At 44.0% G+C, this 19,226-nt stretch overlaps 1 protein-coding gene across 1 annotated transcript in view; it reads left to right on the forward strand.

Moving 5' to 3' along the window:
• Parp4 (poly(ADP-ribose) polymerase family member 4) overlaps positions 1-13,633 on the forward strand; it is a 94,825-nt gene extending 81,192 nt beyond the window's left edge. The window contains exons 33-36 of the mRNA XM_051143379.1: positions 93-656; positions 3,487-3,586; positions 8,752-8,884; positions 13,260-13,633. Of these exons, the coding sequence (XP_050999336.1) occupies positions 93-656; positions 3,487-3,586; positions 8,752-8,884; positions 13,260-13,452 (990 nt within the window). The 3' untranslated portion in view covers positions 13,453-13,633. The remainder of the gene's footprint in view (positions 1-92; positions 657-3,486; positions 3,587-8,751; positions 8,885-13,259) is intronic.
• The last annotated feature ends 5,593 nt before the right edge of the window (positions 13,634-19,226 follow it).

Below are 19,226 nucleotides of genomic sequence, written 5' to 3' on the forward strand. Positions count from 1 at the left end.
CCCCTGTCTTTGGTGGCACCCATCTTCCTCCCCCTCCTCCTCTCTCTAGTGGCAACCAACTTTCTAAATTGGGTCCACCTGAGCTCGGCCAGCTTGCCAGAGGTACCACTTTCTCAGGTCGCTTCTCTAGTTCAAAGGATTTTGATCTAGGTAAAGTTTCCCAAGACGCCAATATCACCTTCTCTCCCAAAGCCCCTGAGCTGGTTTCTTTCCACAGATTATCTTTTGGCAGCCCTCCTAAGCCACCTGTTATCCCTCCTCCTCCCACCAACGTTCTTAGCACTGAGCATCCCCAGTGTCCCTCTCCTCTTCATCTTCAAAGCAGCCCAGTCCCTGGGAGCCCTAATTACAGAATCTCAGATATCATAATGTATCCACTTGACACCGATGTCCCGTTAGCTGATTCTGCCGACACTGTGTCAGCAGCTTGCGTTCTAGAAGAGGCTTGGGATGAGGCTTCCTCGTTGGATGGAAGTTCTTCAGAAACAGAAATGGATACAGCAGCAGGATATGGAGTGCTCAAGTTTTTAAAAAAGAAGAAAACTTCTGTAACAAGTGACATTTTCCTAGAAGATGACGAGGAGGAGGGTGTCATCTGCGATGAGAACCAGAAGAGCTTTGCGTCGTGGACTTCACTCTTTGCTCTACAAACTGAGGTATTTGTTTCTGCTCAAGTCTGGTCAGCTAGCTTCACAGTTTACAGCAGCCCCTTTCAAAGCAGTCTGTCAGAGAACAGCTTGTTGCCAGACTGTAGTGGTTCAGGGCATGTGTCAGTGTGGGAGAATTTACCTCAGAGTGAAAGGTCAGCTGATTGCAACTCTCTTAGCATGGTGGCGGGCGGCCATTGTCAGTCATTGTTAGAGGCTATTAATATCCCTCCGCTGAAAATTAGCATCCCTGAGTGGGGGTGGGACTTGGCACACGCCTTTAATCCCAGCACTTGGGAGCACTTGGGAGGCAGAGGCAGGCGGATCACTGTGAGTTCAAGGCCAACCTGGTCTACAATCGAGTCCAGGACAGTCAAGGCTACACAGAGAAACCCTGCCTCGAGAGAAGAAAGAAAGAAAGAAAGAAAGAAAGAAAGAAAGAAAGAAAGAAAGAAAGAAAGAAAATAAGAAGAAAGAAAGAAAGAAAGAAAATTAGCAACCCTGAAGAGGTCTCGGACTTATTTTCTAAGTTCTATTACTAGGAGTTGAAATTGAATTTCATATTGCCAGCACTTAGGAGGCAGAGGCAGGCGGATCACTGTGAGTTCAAGGCCAACCTGGTCTACAATCGAGTCCAGGACAGCCAAGGCTGCAGAGAGAAACCCTGTCTTTGCCGAAGGCGGGGGGTGGGGGTGGGGGTGGGGTGGGGGGTGTTGGTGGGGGCGGGGTTCCTATTGTGCCTTGTGATGGCTGGCGCGTGCCTTTAATCTCAGCACTCGGAGGCAGAGGCAGGCAGATCTCTGTAAATTCAAGGCCAGCCCTGGAGTTCAGTGAGTCCAGGATAGCCAGGGATACATAGAGAAACCCTGGAAAGAAAGAGAAAGAAAGAAAGAAAGAAAGAAAGAAAGAAAGAAAAGAAAAAAGAAAAGAAAGAAAGAAAAGAAAGAAAGAAAGAAAGAAAGAAAGAGGAAGGAAGGAAGGAAGCTTTCCTTCCTATTTCCTACTTACTGGGTATTTTCCTATTACCCAGTAAACATAGGAGCAGTGAATATTTTCCTGTGGGTCTAGGGGATATAGACAGTAGTTAATGTAAGTGTTGCAGGTCTGAGGGAGAAAGGTATCCTGGTAGTTGAGAGCCAAGGACTACCACAAAATCACACCACACTGGAGAGTTCTTGGGAAGGAAAAACCCCAGGACAGTGGGGGCCTCTGCCAGGGTGAGAAACAGCAGAGGACTGAGCTGGAGGCGGGCTTTCAAGACCTGAGCTTGTGGGGGCAGGCAGCACTCTCAGCCAGTGAGCCATCACTCCACCAGTGACTTGTTGCTCTTTTGTTTTTTTGTTTTGTTGAGATAGGGTCTCATATTAGGAAAGTAGCTTTAAGAACTTCTTCAGTAGACCAGTTTTAGGAGTCAGTGAACTGGCTTCATGGGTAAAAGTGCTTGCCACATGAGTCTAACCACCTGAATGCAATCCCTGGATGCCACAGTGGAGAGAGAACTGAACTCCAAAAGGTTTTCTCTAACTCTACACTGTGTGTATGTGCACCTGCGTATTCCCCCACGCTGCATACATGCCTGCATATATTCCCCCCCCCTCTCTCACACACACACACACACATACACACATTAATTAATAAAATAAAAATTTTAAGTTATTTTATTTATTTCTTTGTGTGAGTTGATTTTAGTTTTTCAAGACTTTTTCTTTCTTTCTTCCTTTCTTCCTTTCTTCCTTTCTTCCTTTCTTTTTTTAAGGTTTATTTATTTATTATGTATACAGCATTCTGCCTGCACGCCAGAAGAGGGCATAAGATCTTTTTATAAATGGTTCTGAACCAACGTGTGGTTGCTGGGAATTGAACTCATGGACTTTGGAAGAGCAGACAGTGCTCTTAACCTCTGAGCCATCTCTCCAGCCCCTTCTTTTTTTTTTTTTTTTTTTTTTTTTTTTTTTGAGACAGGGTTCAAGACTGTTTCTTCCTGGCTGTCCTGGAACTAGCTCTGAGACTAGGCTGGCCTCAGACTCAAAGAGATCCTCCTACCTCTGCCTCCTGAGTTCTGGGATTTAAAGACATGTGCCACCACTCTCTTTTCTCTTACCTACATGCCTGGTGCCTGTGGATGACAGAAGAGGGCATTGGCTCTCCTGCAAATTGAATTGTAAATGGCTGTGAGCTGTCCTGTGGGTGCTGGGAATTGAACTCAGGTCCTCTGAAAAAGCCGTCAGTGCTCTTAACTGCTGAACTCTCTCTCCAGCGTAATTTGTGGTTTTTTTTTTTTTTTTTTTTTTTAGAAAAGTCTCATATTGTATCTCTGACTGGCCTTAAACTCACAGCGATCCACCTGCTTCTGCACCACACACACACACACACACACACACACACACACACACACACACACACAGAAAGAGAGAGAAAGAGAGAGAGAGAGAGAGAGGGGGTTTCTCTGTATAGCCCTGGCTGTCTTGGACTAGCTTTGTAGACCAGGCTGGCCTCAAACTCATACCAGCTACAGCTGGATCTTATGGAGGCATTTTTCAGTTGAGCGTCTCTCCTTTCAGATAGCTCTACCTTGTGTCAAGTTTACATAAAACTAGCCAGTACATTGTGACACACATGTTCCCTCCTGAACATCACACACACACACACACACACACACACACACATACACATTTTTATGTTTGGAAAAAAGCTGTCCATTTCAAACTAAAGATTACATATTTTTTTCTCCCTTGTCCAATAGTATATTTAATACTGAAAAAGGAACCATGCTAGAGAAATACTGTATGGCACAGGACCTATGATTAACAATATATATATTTTTTTCTTAATTTTACAGGATGGCTTTTGGAAACTGACACCTGAACTGGGACTTATACTAAAACTTAATGTAAATGCTCTACAAAATTTTCTTGAGGAAAAAGGCATTCGATCTCTAGGTAAGTCACTGTTTTTCAACTAAGTCACAATGTCCCGTCATTTTTCCAGTCATTTATAGGCAAACGCCCCATCGTAATAAATTATTTTGTTAACTAGTACATTCATTTAATAGTTTTGGAGGTTACATGTGAATACAATTAGATATTTATTTATTTATTTTAAGATGGGTGTCACTATGTAGCCTTAGCTAGTCTGGAACTCTTTATAGACCAGGCTGGCTTTGAACTGCCTGTCTCTGCTTCCCAAGTGCTGGGATCAAAAGCTTGGGCCACCATACCAGCTGCTAGAATTAGATTTATTAACAACCAAAGGAAACTCATAGCTTATGAATAATGAGAGTATTATTTAGGCAATGTTATTAGTCTACAGGGCACCGACTGCTGCGGAACAGCCCAGCACCTGAGTATAGTAACACACATCTGTGATTCTGCCATTTGGGAGGTCAAGCCAGGTGGATCCTGAGTTTGACACAAGTCTGGGCTACGTAGCCACATCCTGCCTCTAGTAACAATATCCAATAGCTCAATTTAACATGCTCAGCAGGGTGCGGTGGCACACATTGCAATCCCAGCACTCACGAAGGCAGAGTCAGGTGGATCTCTGTGACAGTCCAGGACAGCCAAGGCCATACAGGGAAACCCTGTCTGGAGAAACAAACAAACAAAAAAAACAGCAAAAAAAAAAAAGAAGAAGAAAAAACAAACCAACTCACAACATATGTACCTACAGGCCGATGGGGACATTCTGCTCAATATAGTGATTTACTCTGGCACTTTTTTTTTAAGATTTGTTTATTTATTTAATGTGTATGGATACTTTGTCTACATTATATCTAACACAAGAAAAACAGCATCAGACAGTTGTGAGCTGCGGTGTGGGTGCTGGGAATTGAACTCAGGACCTTGGGAAGAGCAATGAATTCTCTTAACCACTGAGCCATCTCTCCAGCCTGGTACTTTCTAAAAATAGAATTGTTATATAATCCAGTTATACCACTCCTGGGCATTTGTCTGAGGGAAGCTAAGTCTGCATATCACAGAGATCCTCTCCTGTCCATGTTTACTGTGGCACAGTTCATAATATCCAAGATATGAAACTAATCCAGATGCCCATCCATGTAGGAATAAAGAAAATTAGGTCAGGCAGTGGTGGTGCACGCCTTTAATCCCAGGACTCAGGAGGCAGAGACTGGCGATCTCTGAATTTCAGGCCAGCCCAGTCTACAGAGGAGTTCCAGGACAGCCAGGGCTACACAAAGAAAGCCTATCTTGAGAAAAAGAAAGAAAGAGAGAAAGATCAGCACTATACACAGCAAAACTTTATTCAGGCAAACAGAAGAATGCACCAGGCATGGTGGCTCATGCCTGTGTCCCAGCACTTGGGGATGTTGAAGCTGGAAGGTTGCCATGGTTTGAGTCAGCGTAAGCTGCAGAGTAAGGACCCTATGGAGGATGGAGAGATGGCCTAGAAGTTAAAAACTCTTGCTGCTCTTACAGAGAACCTGAATTTATTTATTTATTATTTTTTTTTACCAACACCCCACAGAGCATCTCACACTGGAGATCTCCAGTCCCAGGGGATTCCATGACCTCTACTGGCCTCCGAAAACACTTCACACGTGTGGTACACATATATACCTGCAGGCAAAACATTCCATACACATGCACATGCACACTGTAGCATACATGTGCCCCTCCCACCCACAGTGTATATACACAATTAAAAAATAAGTAAATCTTTAAAACAAAACAAAGACAGCTAAAAGGTACCATTCATGTATGGGTTCAGTGTGGCATGCCTTCTGCCGTCCCCAAGTTAAAGCCCACAAGACCAGTCTGTCGTGACAGTCTCAGTCAGGTATAGGTCCTTGGGATTGGGAGTTTTTGAAGCATTGGTTGGTAAAGATAAGCGAGTGACAAACAGAGACAAACCAGACTCAAAATTCCCCTGAGTTGGTCTGTTTGTCACTCACCTATCTTTTGCCCACCGACACTTCAGAAACCCCCGTTCCCAAAGACCTGTACCCAACTAAAACGGTCCTTATCAGTTTTCCTTTTTTGTTGATTTTTGTATTTTCAAGACAGGGTTTCTCTGTGTAGCCTTGGCTGTCCTGGACTTGCTTTGTAGACCAGGCTGGCCTCGAACTCACAGTGATCTGCCTGCCTCTGCCTCCCGAGTGCTGGGATTAAAGGCGTGCACCATACCCAGCCTTTTTTTTTTTTTTTTTTTTTTTGTTGTTTGTTTGTTTGTTTTGTTTTGTTTTCCTCTAGTATGTTTCCCAACATACTAGAATATGCAAATCCATCACCCATCACTTTGTAGAGGTTCACAGACAAATCTTAGCTCTGGGAATGTGCCCTTCTCTTTGATATTAGCCTAAGATAACCCAAAAACGTTCTTTCAAAGCCACTTCTACTCTAGGCTGGAAACTGACTTCTCAGTTTGACCCAGGCTGGGAACATCCAACTTGGGCTTGCAGCTTGACCATTAAAGCCCAAATGAGTTACAGCCTCTTTGGTCTTGGAGCTGTCTGCCTCTCTCTGTTTTCATGGTATCTTGAGGTCTTCATACACTAGACTGAGATGTTCTGGGTCAATATTACGTGTGTGTACACTGTGGTGTGTGTGTGTGTGTGTGTGTGTGTGTGTGTGTGTAAGTGTTGCATATTAAATCAGACTTGGGGTTTCATTAAAGATCGTACAGATTGTTTTCTGAGACACAGTCTCATTAGATAGCCCAAGCTACACAGCCAGACCCTTCTACTGAAGCCTGCTACATGTAGGGATGCAGATGTGCACCACCACAACTGACCAAATTGAGTTTTGTTTTAGTTTGGGTTTGTTTTTTGTTTGTTTGTTTGGGTTTTTTGTTTGTTTGTTTGTTTTTGTGTTTTGTGTTTTGTTTTTGTTTTTGTTTTTCCAGACAGGGTCTCTCTGGGTAGCCTTGGCTGTCCTGGACTCACTTTGTAGACCAGGCTGACCTCAAACTCACAGTGATCCGCCTGCCTCTGCCTCCTGAGTTCTGGGATTAAAGGCGTGCACCACCACGCCTGGCTTAGGTTTTTTTTTTTTTTTTTTTTTTAATGCATTGGAGTTCAGGGTCTCATGTATGGTAGCCAGGCACTCCACCACTAGACTTGTATTCCAAGCCCTAAAAATTCTGTTGGTTTGTTTGTTTTTCAGGACAGGCTTTCTCTGTGTAGCCTTGGCTGTCCTGGAACTTCCTCTGTAAACCAAGCTGACCTCAAACTCGCAAAGATCTACCTGCCTCCAACCTCCTGAGTGCTGAGATTAAAGGCATGCACTACCACCACCCAGAAAAATGAGTCTTCTTTAATGAGCTGTCTGAAAATGACTTTCAAAATAACATATAGGCTAACAAGATGGCTCAGTGGCTAAAGGCACTTGATGTCCAAGTCTGGTACTCTCCCTAGAGTCCATGTAAGGATAGAAGGAGAGAACTGACTCTATAAAAATTGTTCTCTGACTTCCGTATGCACACTGTACCATACATGTGCCGCTCCCACACACAGTGTATATACACAATTTAAAAATGAGTTAACAGAGCTGGGCATGGTGGCACATGCCTTTAATCCCAACACCTGGGAAGCAGAGGCAGGTGGGTCTCCGTGAGTTCGAGGCCAGCCTGGACTACAGAGGGAGTTCCAGAACAGCCAGAGCTGTTATACAGAGAAACCCTGTCTCAAAAAACAAACAAACAAACAAACAAACAAGAATGCTTACTACGCCGGGCAGTGGTGGCGCACGCCTTTAATCCCAGCACTCAGGAGGCAGAAGCCAGTGGATCTCTGGGAGTTGGAGGCCAGCCTGGTCTACAAAGTGAGTCCAGGACAGCCAAGGCTACACTGTGGGGAAGAATGCTTACTGCTCTTGCAGAGGACCTGAGTTAAGGTCCCAGCATCAACATGGTGTCTCACACCTGCATGTAACCCCCGCTCAATCTAGCTTTAAAATATTCTGGTTTGGATTTATCAGCTACTGATAGCCGGAATGAGTTTGACACGTTGGTATAGTCAGATAAGTCTGTTGTTTATCTGTTGGGTGTTTATAGCAAAACTTAGAAACTAAAAGTTCTTCCTCATACTCCATGCCTCTCTGGTTATTGTAGACAGCAAACGGTGGGGTGAGAGATTCTGAGTGGAGCTCAGTGTCCAAAGAGCCGTCAGTATCGTGTGACAGGCATACATGCTCCGATTGTTCACAATTTCTATTGAAATAAGAGGCTAATTAAGGACTTTTCAAGCATACAGAGTTGGTTTTGTTGGCTTGCACAATCTAAATGTATTGGCTCATAATTCTGAAATATTATAGAGTTTTACGTATTATGATTCAATTATAGAATAATTATGTTGGGTGTCTGTTTTTGTTTTCAGACAGGGTCTGGCTCTGGAGCCCAGGCTGGCCTAGAATGCACTGTGTTGCTCAGGCTGGCCGTGAACTCATGGCAATCCTCCTGTCTTAGCCTCCCAGGTGCTGGGATTACAGTCATGAGTGACCACACGTGCTTAATATATGTGCAGTTCTTCAGTAGAACTTTAATACACAGGCAATTTGAGGCACAGAGGGCATTAATTAATTACTTTTTTTTTCTTTTTCTGTGCTTAAAGTACCAGAAACAGAGCTGGAGAGATGGCTCAGCAATTAAAAGTACTGTCCTCTTCCAGAAATCCTGAGTTTGATTCCCAGCAACCACATGGTAGCTCACAACCACCAATACTGAAATCTGATGCTGTCTTCTGACATGCAGACAGAGCACTCCTATACATAAAATGAATAGATAAGCCTTTTTAAAAAAAATACCACAAGCAACATAAGGAAGAAATTTTATTTTGGCTCTCAGCTCCAGAGTGTTAGAATCCACATTGGCAGGGATGGTGTAGCAGCAGGTGGCTTGAGTAGGTCGCTGGCTGCTCACACTGTGTCATACCATGGAAACAGAATAGAAGGAGGCTGTAAGCTCTCGCATCCCACCGCTAGTGAACTGCTTTCTCCAGTAAGACTCCTTGTCCTGAACCGTCCACACCCCCCCCCCCCGCAAACAGCAACACCATCTGGGAACCAAGTGTTCAAATACATGACTGAGCCCAGGAGACATTGCTCCTTCAAACCACCACAAGAAGTAAAGGAGAGCTTTGCTTTTTCAGGCACAAAAGGAAGAGACCTTCTCCTAGACCTGATTGCCACTTTGCTGGTACTGCAGTTTCTTCACACCACGTTGGAACAAGAAGGAATGGTTGCCAAATCGCTGACAAAGATGGATGACGCCTTCATTTCCAGGTGCTTTTATGTCCTGCTAAGAAACTTGAAAACTTTTTCCGGTAGTTTTCCCTCTTATATTTTGTTTGCTTTTGAGACCAGCTCCCACAGGCTGGTTTTCAACATGCTACGCCAAATGAGATCGATTTCAATTTTGCAGCAGTCCTGTTTCTGCCTCCCTGCTGGGATTGCAGGTTGTGCCACCATGCCTGGGTTGCATATGCTAATCTTTTTGTTGTTGTTTTGTTTTGTTTTGTTTGAGACAAAGTTTCTCTTTTAGTCCTGGCTATCCTGGACTCGCTTTAGACCAGGCTGGCCTCGAACTCACAGAGATCTACCTGCTTCTGCCTCCCAAGTGCTGGGATTAAAGGTGTGTGCCACCATGTCCGACTGCGTATGCTAACCCTTTTGTTTGTTTGTTTGGTTTGGTTTTTGGTTTTTGGTTTTTTGAGACAGGGTCTCTCTGTGTAGCCTTGGCTGTCCTGGACTTACTTTGTAGACCAGGCTGTCCTCGAACTCACAGAGATCTGCCTGCCTCTGTGCCACCATACCCGTCTGCATATGCTAATCTTTTTTTTTTTTTTTTTTTTTTTTTTTGAGACTTTTTAAAAAATTTATGTGCATTGGTGTGAGGGTGCCAGATCTTGGAGCTACAGACAGCTGTGAGCTGCAATGTGGGTGCTAGGAGTCGAACCCGGGTCCTCTGGAAGAGCAGACAGTGCTCTTAACCACTGAGCCAACTCTCCAGCCCCACATATGCTAATCTTAAAAGGGAATTTGTTCACAGGTTACACTTTGCCTGGTAGAAAGATGACTGCCATGAGATTTTTTTTTAACCCTCAGACTGCATGTGTATGTTGGTGTTAGAGCATAGCTTTGTGGGTCCCTGGCTGCTGCTCCACGCTAGAGCATGTTATCCATCTGTGCTTTCAGAAGAGCCTCAGTACGATTTCTGGTCTGTTCCAAAGAACACAAATGGGAGCCATGTGCCCACCCTGGGTCTAAGTATTTAAATAATGTCAGAAAGGAAAGCTGAGGCTGAATCTCAGTGACAGAGCACTTGCCTGCTGAGCACTGGAACCTGGGCTCAGTCCTGCAGTCCTGAACAACACACACACACACACACACACACACGCACACACGCACACACAGCCTAGGCCTGCCCTGTGGCCAGCAAGGCTCTAAGTCTCTGAGGACTGAAGAATGTTCTAAGACCTGTGTGTAGGGCATTGCAGCTCAAGAGTATTGTAAACAAGCCAAGCAGTAGTGGCATACCTTTAATCCCAGCACTGGGGAGGTAGAGGCAAGCGGATCACTGAATTCTGGGGCCAGCCTGGTCTACAGAGCACAGTTTTAGTACAGCCAGGGCTACACAGAGAAACTCTGTCTTCAAAACAAAAGAATAGTGCAAACAAAGCCCCCTTTTTGGTTTGTCTGTTTTTTGAGTCAGGGTCTCTCTGTATAACCTTGGCTGTCCTAGACTCACTTTGTAGACCAGGCTAGCCTCAAACTCACAGCAATCCACCTGCCTTTGCCTCCTGAGTTCTGGGATTAAAGGCGTGCGCCACCACGCCCGGCCAAACAAAGCACTTTTAATTTTATTATTAAAGCAAACAAAACATGAGGTAATGTTTACAGTTAGCTTAAGCAGAAACAAGTCCTGCAGGGAGTACAGCTGGTGTTATGTCTTACCATCTTTGGTCAGGTAAAAGGATGCATGCGTATTCCTCCCAGGCCTTTGCCTTTCCCACAGAGAGAATGTGGACACATGCAAGGACAGTCACTCCATGTCCTCGCTTCAGGCACATTCCCTTAACATGGCTTATGCAACTCTTTCTAGAAGGCCACTGACTCAGTCAGGGTTACTATTGCTGTGATAAAACACTATGACTGAAGCTACTTGGGTGGAAAGAATTTATTTTGCTTACACTTCCACATCACAGTCCATCATCAATCAGGGCAGGAGCCTGGAGGCAGGAGGGCTGCTGCTCACTGGCTTACTCCTCATGGCTTGCACAGTCAGCTTTCTTATAGGCCCCAGGGCTACCAGCCCAGGGATGGCACCACCCACAGTGGGCTGGGCATTCCCCCATCCATCCTTTATTTTTAAAAATGCCCTATATGCTGGACAGTGGTGGCGCACGCCTTTAATCCCAGCACTCGGGAGGCAGAAGCAGGTGGATTGCTGTGAGTTCGAGGCCAGCCTGGTCTACAATGTGAGTCCAGGCCAGCCGAGGCTACACAGAGAAACCCTGTCTCAAAAAACAAGCAAACAAACAAACACGCCCTATAGACTTACAAGTCTGATCTTTTTTTAGCAATTTTTTAATTCATGTGCATTGGTGTTTTGCCTCCACATATGTCTGTGTGAAGGTGTAACATCTTGGAGTACAGACAGTTGTGAGCTGCCAAGTGGGTGCTTGGAATTGAACCTGGATCCTCTGGAAGAACAGTCAATGCTCTTAACCAATGCACTATCTCTCTAGCACCCTGCTTCAGCCTGATCTTATGGAGTCATTTTAACTGAAGTTGCCTCCTCTCAGATGATTTTAGCTTGTGTCAAGTTGGCATAAATCTGTTTAGCACAGGGCCTGAAGAGATGGCTCTGCGGTTAAGAGCACTGACTGCTTTTCCAGAGGACCCAGGTTCAAATCCCAGCACCCACATGGCAGCTCACACTTGTCTATAACTCCAAGATCTGGCGCTCATAGACATACATATATGCAAAACACCAATGCTTATAAAATAAAGGTAAATCAATTAAAAAACAAAACAAACAAACAAGCCGGGTGTGGTGGCGCAAGCCTTTAATCCCAGCACTCGGGAGGCAGAAGCAGGCGGATCGCTGTGAATTCGAGGCCAGCCTGGTCTACAAAGCTAGTCCAGGACAGCCAAGGCTAACACAGAAAGGCCCTGTCTCAAAAAAACCAACAAACCAACCCAACCAACCAACCAAACCTATTCAGCACACCCACTTTGTGGGAAGAACATTCTGCACTCTGCCCAATCTATAGTTCACAGTAAATTCATAGCTTTCTTACACAGGCAACACACACACACACACACACACACACTAATAAGTTAAATTACATTTTAAAACTTTGATGTAAAGGCTGGGATGTAGCTCTTTACAGCTGACTCTTAGGTGTTCTTCAAGTATCTGGAACAAGTTGAAAATTCCCAGACAAAAGCCTGGGATGGAGGCTCACGTCTTTAATCCCAGCACTTGGGAAGCAGAGGCAGGTGGATCGCTGTGAGTTTGAGGCCAGCCTGGTCTACAAAGTGAGTTCAGGACAGCTAAGGCTATTACACAGGGAAACCCTGTCTTGAAAAAAACAACAACAGAAACAAAAACAAACAAAGAAAACAAAAAGGAAGAAGAAAGAAAACTCCCAGATAGGCTGGAGCACTGACTGTTCTTAAGGACCCAGGTTCAATTCCCAGAACCCACGTAACAGCTCACAACTGTCTGTAACTCCAGTTCCAGGGGATCTGACATCCTCCCACAACCATACATGCAGGCAAAACACCAATGCACATAAAATAAAAATAAATAAAAATAAAACTTTAAAAGAAAAGAAAAAAGCCAGGCATGGTGGCACAGGCAAGTGGAGCTCTGTGAGTTTGAGGACAGCCTGGTATACAAAGTGGAGCTACAAAAAGAAACCCTGTCTCAAAAAACAAACAAACAAACAGGCAAACAGACAAACAGACAAACAAACAAAGGAAAGAAAACTCCCAAACAGTGAATAGACATCGAACCTGGGCATCAGGAATGCTGGGAAAAGAGCAATAAGAAGCGCATGCCTTTAATCCCAGCACTCGGGAGGCAGAGGCAGGCGGATTGCTGTGAGTTCGAAGCCAGCCTGGTCTACAAAGTGAGTCCAGGATGGCCAAGGCTACACGGAGAAACCCTGTCTCGAAAAACCAAAAAAAAAAAAAAAAAAAAAAAAAAAGAAACAAATATAAAGAGGCAGGAAAAAGCTGCAGTTCTCCTGAGGTAGAGGGCGTGGGGGGTGGTGGCTGCTGTTCACAGTGAGAGCTGGGAAGTAAGAAATGTAGAAATGTACTGAGTAACTTCAAAATCCCCATGGCAGATGGGAAGAACTTTATTCAGATTTCAAGAATTGCTTATATTAAAATCTTTTTATTTATTTTATTTTTTAAGTTTTTGGTTTTTTTGAGACAGGGTTTCTCTGTGTAGCCTTGGCTGTCCTGGACTCACTTTGTAGACCAAGCTGGCCTCGAACTCACGGTGATCCGCCTCCCTCTGCCTCTCGAGTGAAAAATCTTCGTTTTTGAGAGAATCATTTTATCCAATACATTGCTATCGATCTAGTACCACATTACCTTTCACATATTCTGAACCAATAGAAACTTTTTTTTTTTAATCTAGGAATTTTCCATGGGCTTTTGAGAACATAAAGAAAGCAAGTGAATGGGCCAGAAGAACCGAAGGACAGTACCCATCTATCTGCCAGCGGCTCGAGCTGGGTAAAGACTGGGAGTCGGCCACAAAGCAACTTCTGGGGCTGCAGCCCCAAGCCAACACTTCTCTTCACCGAGTTCTACACTACAATCAAGGCTGACTCCAGTGAGACTGCATTTTAAACCTTTCTCGTGTTTCTTTTGTTGTTGTTTTGTTTTTGTTTTTTCAAGACAGGGTTTCTCTGTGTAGCCCTGGCTGTCCTAGCACTCACTCTGTAAACCAGAGTGCTGGGGTTAAAGGCATGCACCACCACTGCCCTGTCACCTTTCCCATATATCCGCATAGAAAAGAATCAAATAGTAAGAGGTACCAATAATGACGTCTGATTAGTTTTGTTTGGGTTTGTTTTTAGTATGGTTACCAGACCCTTTAAAATAAATAGAAGCAGGATTGATTAAGCATTTAACAACAATAAAAGCTGTAAAAAAACAAAACTGTAATATTAGAGACTGTTTCAGTGTCTGGGGGGGGGGTGGGCTCATGGCGTCTTCCCTTCAGAAGCCCAGCGGAAGGTTGAGAGATTGCGCAGGACAGGAGGGAGTTGGTCCGGCTAGTGGCTGTGTTCAGTGTCTAGGGCCCCTGGTCCCTAGACAGTCTCACTTGGTACCCACGCTTCCTCTTGTGTCTGCAGATGCACTGCTTCCAGTTCTTCCACGGATCTCATTTTTCTTCTCACATTCTAAAAATCAATCAATCAAACCAAAGGTCAACTGAGTTTTCTGCTATTTCACCTCCTGGACATTTCCTAGGTTTGGAATTTTACACGTAGGACTATGATCCACAGTAAGCTGCCTTTTTTATTGTTACATTTGGTTTGACTAGGAAATGTCCTTTGGGGGTTCATATACTGGGAGCTTGGTTGTCACCAGACTAGCCGTACATCCTGAGGGCTTCGACTGAAGCATTGGAGTAATCCCTTGATGAGTTTCTCATATGATGCCTTTGTTGGAAAATGCTGGAAAGCAGGAGGGAGGGCCTGGTTAAAAGAAGTAGATCGATGGAGGGGTGCCTTTGAAGGCTGTACCATCTCTCTTTTTTTTTTTTTTTTCCCGAGACAGGGTTTCTCTGTGTAGCCTTGGCTGTCCTGAACTCGCTTGGTAGACCAGGCTGTACCATCTCTTATGCTTGCTTTTACTCTCCACTTCCTGTCTGTCCTGAAGTAAAGCCACTCTTCTCTGCCACCTACTGTCTGCCATGATGTTTTGTCTCACCTCGAGCCTAGAATCAGTGGAGGCCTCTGACCTTGGACGGAAGCATATTTGGCTTCCCTGCCTCACACGGAGTGAGCAGGAGTTTCCTAAGGCATAGTGTCCCCAGCATGGACTTTGAGCTATGGAAATACTTTAGATTATAATGAACAGAATTTTAAATCAAATGCAAAATAAACCGTCACTTAAAATAGAAAACCAGATGGAACAAATCTGTGTGTCAAGTTGATCGCCGAACCACCACATAGGTCTGGAAAGAAAGATGGCCACAAGAGGAAAGGAGAGAGCCCTGAAGGGAAGAGAGAAAGGCCGCCATGGGTTAGCTGGAGGAGAGGCACACGGTCCACAGAAAATCCAGCCGAGATAAAAAACATTAACACGTATTTGGGATTATGGATGGGAGGTAGTTTGATAAAAGTTATTGAAAACAGATGGCATGGCATTGAGATAGGGATCCCATGCCTGCCCCACTGTGGGAGGTAGCTTAGAGGATAGATATCTGCCCTGCCCCAGGGTAACTAAGGCTATTTTAAAATATAGCAAGTGTCTGTGTCTTAATTGATTGCTAGCCAGGCCTACAGGTAATACAGATAAATTTTAAAAACAATACATAGGAATCATTTAAAGCAGCTTGAAACATTGAAATTTGGCCCTCTCGCTCTAGTTGGAAAGGACCTAAAAGCTAAAGGTGTTACAAAAGAGAATTTGCTATACATAATTGGAAACTTCTTAAAACAATGGTCCATAAAAACCATTATTATTATTATTATTATTACCTTTTTGAGACAGAGGACAGAGTTTCTTTGTGTAGCCTTGGCTGTTCTGGACTTTTGCTTTGTAGACCATCACACCTGGCTCCTTTTTTCTTTTTTTCTTTTCTTTTCTTTTCTTTTTTTTTTTTTTTTGAGACAGGGTCTCCCTGTATTAGCCCTGGCTGTCCTAAACTCGCTTTGTAGACCAGGCTGGCCTCGAACTCACAGCGATCCACCTGCCTCTGCCTCTGCCTCTGCCTCTGCCTGCCTCCCAAGTGCTGGGATTAAAGGCATGTGCCACCATGCTCAGCTTTTCTTTCTTTTTAAAAAAAAAAAAAAATTATTTGCCAGGGTGGTGGCAGATGCCTTTAATCCCAACACTTGGGAGGCAGAAGCAGGAAGATCGCTGGGAGTTCGAGGCCAGCCTGGGCTACAAAGCAAGTACAGATTTCACCTCAGATGGTTGTGAGCCACCATGCGGTTTTTGGGAATTGAACTCAGGACCTCAGGAACAGCAGCCAGTGCTCCTAACCACTGGTGGGTTAGCCCAGGCTGTCCTGGAACTTGATCTGTAGACCAGGTTGGCCTTGAATTTAGAAATCCACCTGCCTGTGCCTCCCAAGTGCTGGGATTAAAGGTGTACATCATGGCTACCTGGCCCAAACTTAAAAAAAAAAGTTTCTCTAAGGTATTTGTCATAGCAAGGGAAAAGTTAGCAGAACTTCCACTTCAGGCCATTGCTCTAGCCCTTTGTGTAAAGACCTTGTGTAAACACTTTAAAAAATAAATTCTGTCTTGTGTGTATTCACACTTATTCTTGTTCTCTTCAATATTCACTTAGAACCCAGGACTTACTCTTAGTTTAAGATTTCCCTTCCAACTGAAACTCTTGCTTTTTTGTTTGTTTGTTTTTGGTTTTTTTCAAGACAGGGTTTCTCTGTGTAGCCCTGGCTGTCCTGGATTCACTTTGTAGACCAGGCTGGCCTGGAACTCATAACCATCCTCCTGCCTCTGCCCTCTCCAGTGCTGGGATTACAGGCTGGCACCAGCACACCCGGCTTTCTGCTTCCTTTTTCACTGGTTTTCCTGGACTAGTCTGTCATGGCAGAATGGGACTCCTGTTAGGTGGGAAGCTAAAACAAACAAAACACCAAGAACAAGTATGCAGAGGAAAATTGATTATCAGCAAATAAGGAAGTGAGAAACACTTTCAAAGTCATGAGTCCCAAGCTAGGCAAGCTGCCATTTATTCAAGCAGGGGAGATATATTCAGGAATCTAAAGGGAAAAATTCGTAGAGTCACTGTATCGAAGACAAACATCAGAATGTTGTTTTAGAAGTACTTAGACATCGAAGAAATCATTGTAGAAAACGGTGGTTGTTTGCTGTGATTTATAGAACTTTGCTGTGTTTTTCTGAGGGAGCTTTACCTTTGCATAACTCGAGTCACAAGACAGTCTTGGTAAACTCGGAACATCTTGCCTTATTGAATGCTGTCAACAGTGCACAATACGGACTGCAGTTGCAATGGTGAGGCGTTCCTTCGAGAAACATGTAGACTGGATCTGGGTTTGTTATGAGGAACATGTTTTACTCTAAGCAGCCTTTGGCCGGATGTGGTGGTGCACACCTTTAATCCCAGCACTTGGGAGGCAGAGGCAGGTGGATCACTGTGAGTTTGGGGCCAGCCTGGTCTACAAAGCAAGTCCAGGACAGCCAGGGCTGCACAGAGAAACCCTGTCTTGAAAAACAAAAACAAAAACACAAGAACAAAACGCTAAGCAGCCTTCTGCACAGCTGTTCGAGGTTCAGTCCATCAGAAGCTAGACGTCCCTGCTGCTTGCGAGGCCATATTTCCTCCTGGAGGGACCCTCTTTCTTTGATCATCCAGTGTGACTCAGAGACCAACCCAGGAGGCTGGGCCAGCAGCATGTAAGTGCAGTAGGAACATACTGTGGCAGTGATGCTTGGCCTCTTCCCTGCCTGAGGATCTGGATATGGATAAATGGAAAAGCATGAACAAGCCTGTACAATAGCTCGATGAGTAAAGACACTGAGCATGAAAGCCTGGAGACTTGAGTTCAATCTCTAGAGTCCACATGAAGATGGAATGAAAGGACTCCACGCTGGGTGGTGGTGGCACATGCCTTTAGTCCCGGCACTCAAGAGGCAGAGGCAGGTGGATCGCTTTGAGTTCGAGGCCAGCCTGGTCTACAAAGTGATTCCAGGCCAGCCAAGGCTACACAGAAACCCTGTCTCGAAAAACCAAATAAATAAATAAATAAATAAATAAATAAATAAATAAATAAGGACTCCACAAAGTTGCTGGTGGCCTCACACAGATAGTGGCAATATCCACAATAATAATAAAAATAAAAATAAGGAAATTCATCTGTAGTATTCATACTTATTTCATTACAGTGGTCTTTTTTGTTTGTTTTGTTTTTGTTTTTCAAGACAGGGTTTCTTTGTGTAGCCCTGGCTGTCCTTGAACTCTCTGTAGACCAGGCTGGCCTTGAAGGTGTGCACTACCACTGCCTGGAGAGTGCTATCTTTCTTTTTTTCAAAGATTTATTTATTATTATGAATACAGTACTGTCTGCATTTACACCCACAGGCCAGAAGAAGGCATTAGATCACAGTATAGAAAGTTGTGAGCCGCCATGTGGTTGTTGGGAATTGAACTCAGGACCTCTGGAAGAGCAGTCAGTGTTCTTAATCTCTGAGCCATCTCTCCAGCCCCAGAGTGATATCTTTCTAAGACAGTTTTTTGTTTTGTTTTGTTTTGTTTTACAAATTGAACACCCCAAACAAAGATAAGACCTAGTGGTGTATACCTGTAACCCTAGCACTTGGAAACTAAAGGCAGGAGGATTGCCATTTGAGGCTAGCCTAGGCTATGAAGTAAGTTGTTCCAGGCCATCTTGAGCTACATAGCAAGACCCTGTCTCCAAACAAGTAAATAAGCATATTGCTATGTTTTAATAAATCTGTAAATCTTTCATTTTTGTCTTGTGAAGAAACAATTTTACCTGCCCAAATAGACAGTCCATATTCTGGGTTTGTCAGCCTCCCACCCCCTTTCATTTTATGTATAGGGCTATTTTGCCTGCATGTAGGTCCATGTACCACCTGTGTGGCCTGGTACCCTCAGAGGCCAGAAGAGGGCATCAGATTAACAACTCTGGTATGAGGTCCAGCAAAAAGTTCCAGTCTCTGAGTGCAAGAGATTATTTTAGCCACCTTTAATCCCAGCATTTGGGAGACAAAGGCAGGTGGATTTCTGTGAGTTCAAGGCCAGCCTGGTCTACAAATCGAGTCCAGGACAGCCAAGATAACATAGAGAAACTCTGTCTCGAAAAGCCAAATAATAATAATAATAATAATAATAATAATAATAATAATAATAATAATAATAAAAATAAAAAAAGAAGAAACAAAGAATATCAAAGCAAGAAAGATAATTTCCCTAACAGTATTATATGAGCATTGAACAATTGTCAGTTGACTATGAGCAAATCACTTTATTAGATCATTTTCTGATACATGTTGCTATATTTATCTATGATGTCTTCCATCTACATCTGATATCATGTATTAATATAATTTATTAAAGATGGATTTTTGTTTTTGTTTTGTTTTGTTGTTTTTCTGAGACAGGGTTTCTCGGTGTAGCCTTGGCTGTTTTGGACTCGATTTGTAGACCAGGCTGGCCTCAAACTCACAGAGATCCACCTGCCTCTGCCTCCCTGATTGCTGGGATAATAGGCGTGCTGGCTTATTATTCTTAAATCTCATTCAGGTCCCAGCTCCAGGTTACTCTTGGAACAATTTAAACAGAAAGAAGGCTGAAAGTCTCGTCACTCAGGCAGATAGGAGATTTACACAGCAAGAATATTATCAGAATTATTTCT

The sequence above is a fragment of the Acomys russatus genome, chromosome 3, assembly GCF_903995435.1.
Source record: "Acomys russatus chromosome 3, mAcoRus1.1, whole genome shotgun sequence".
NCBI classification, from domain to species: Eukaryota; Metazoa; Chordata; class Mammalia; order Rodentia; family Muridae; genus Acomys; species Acomys russatus.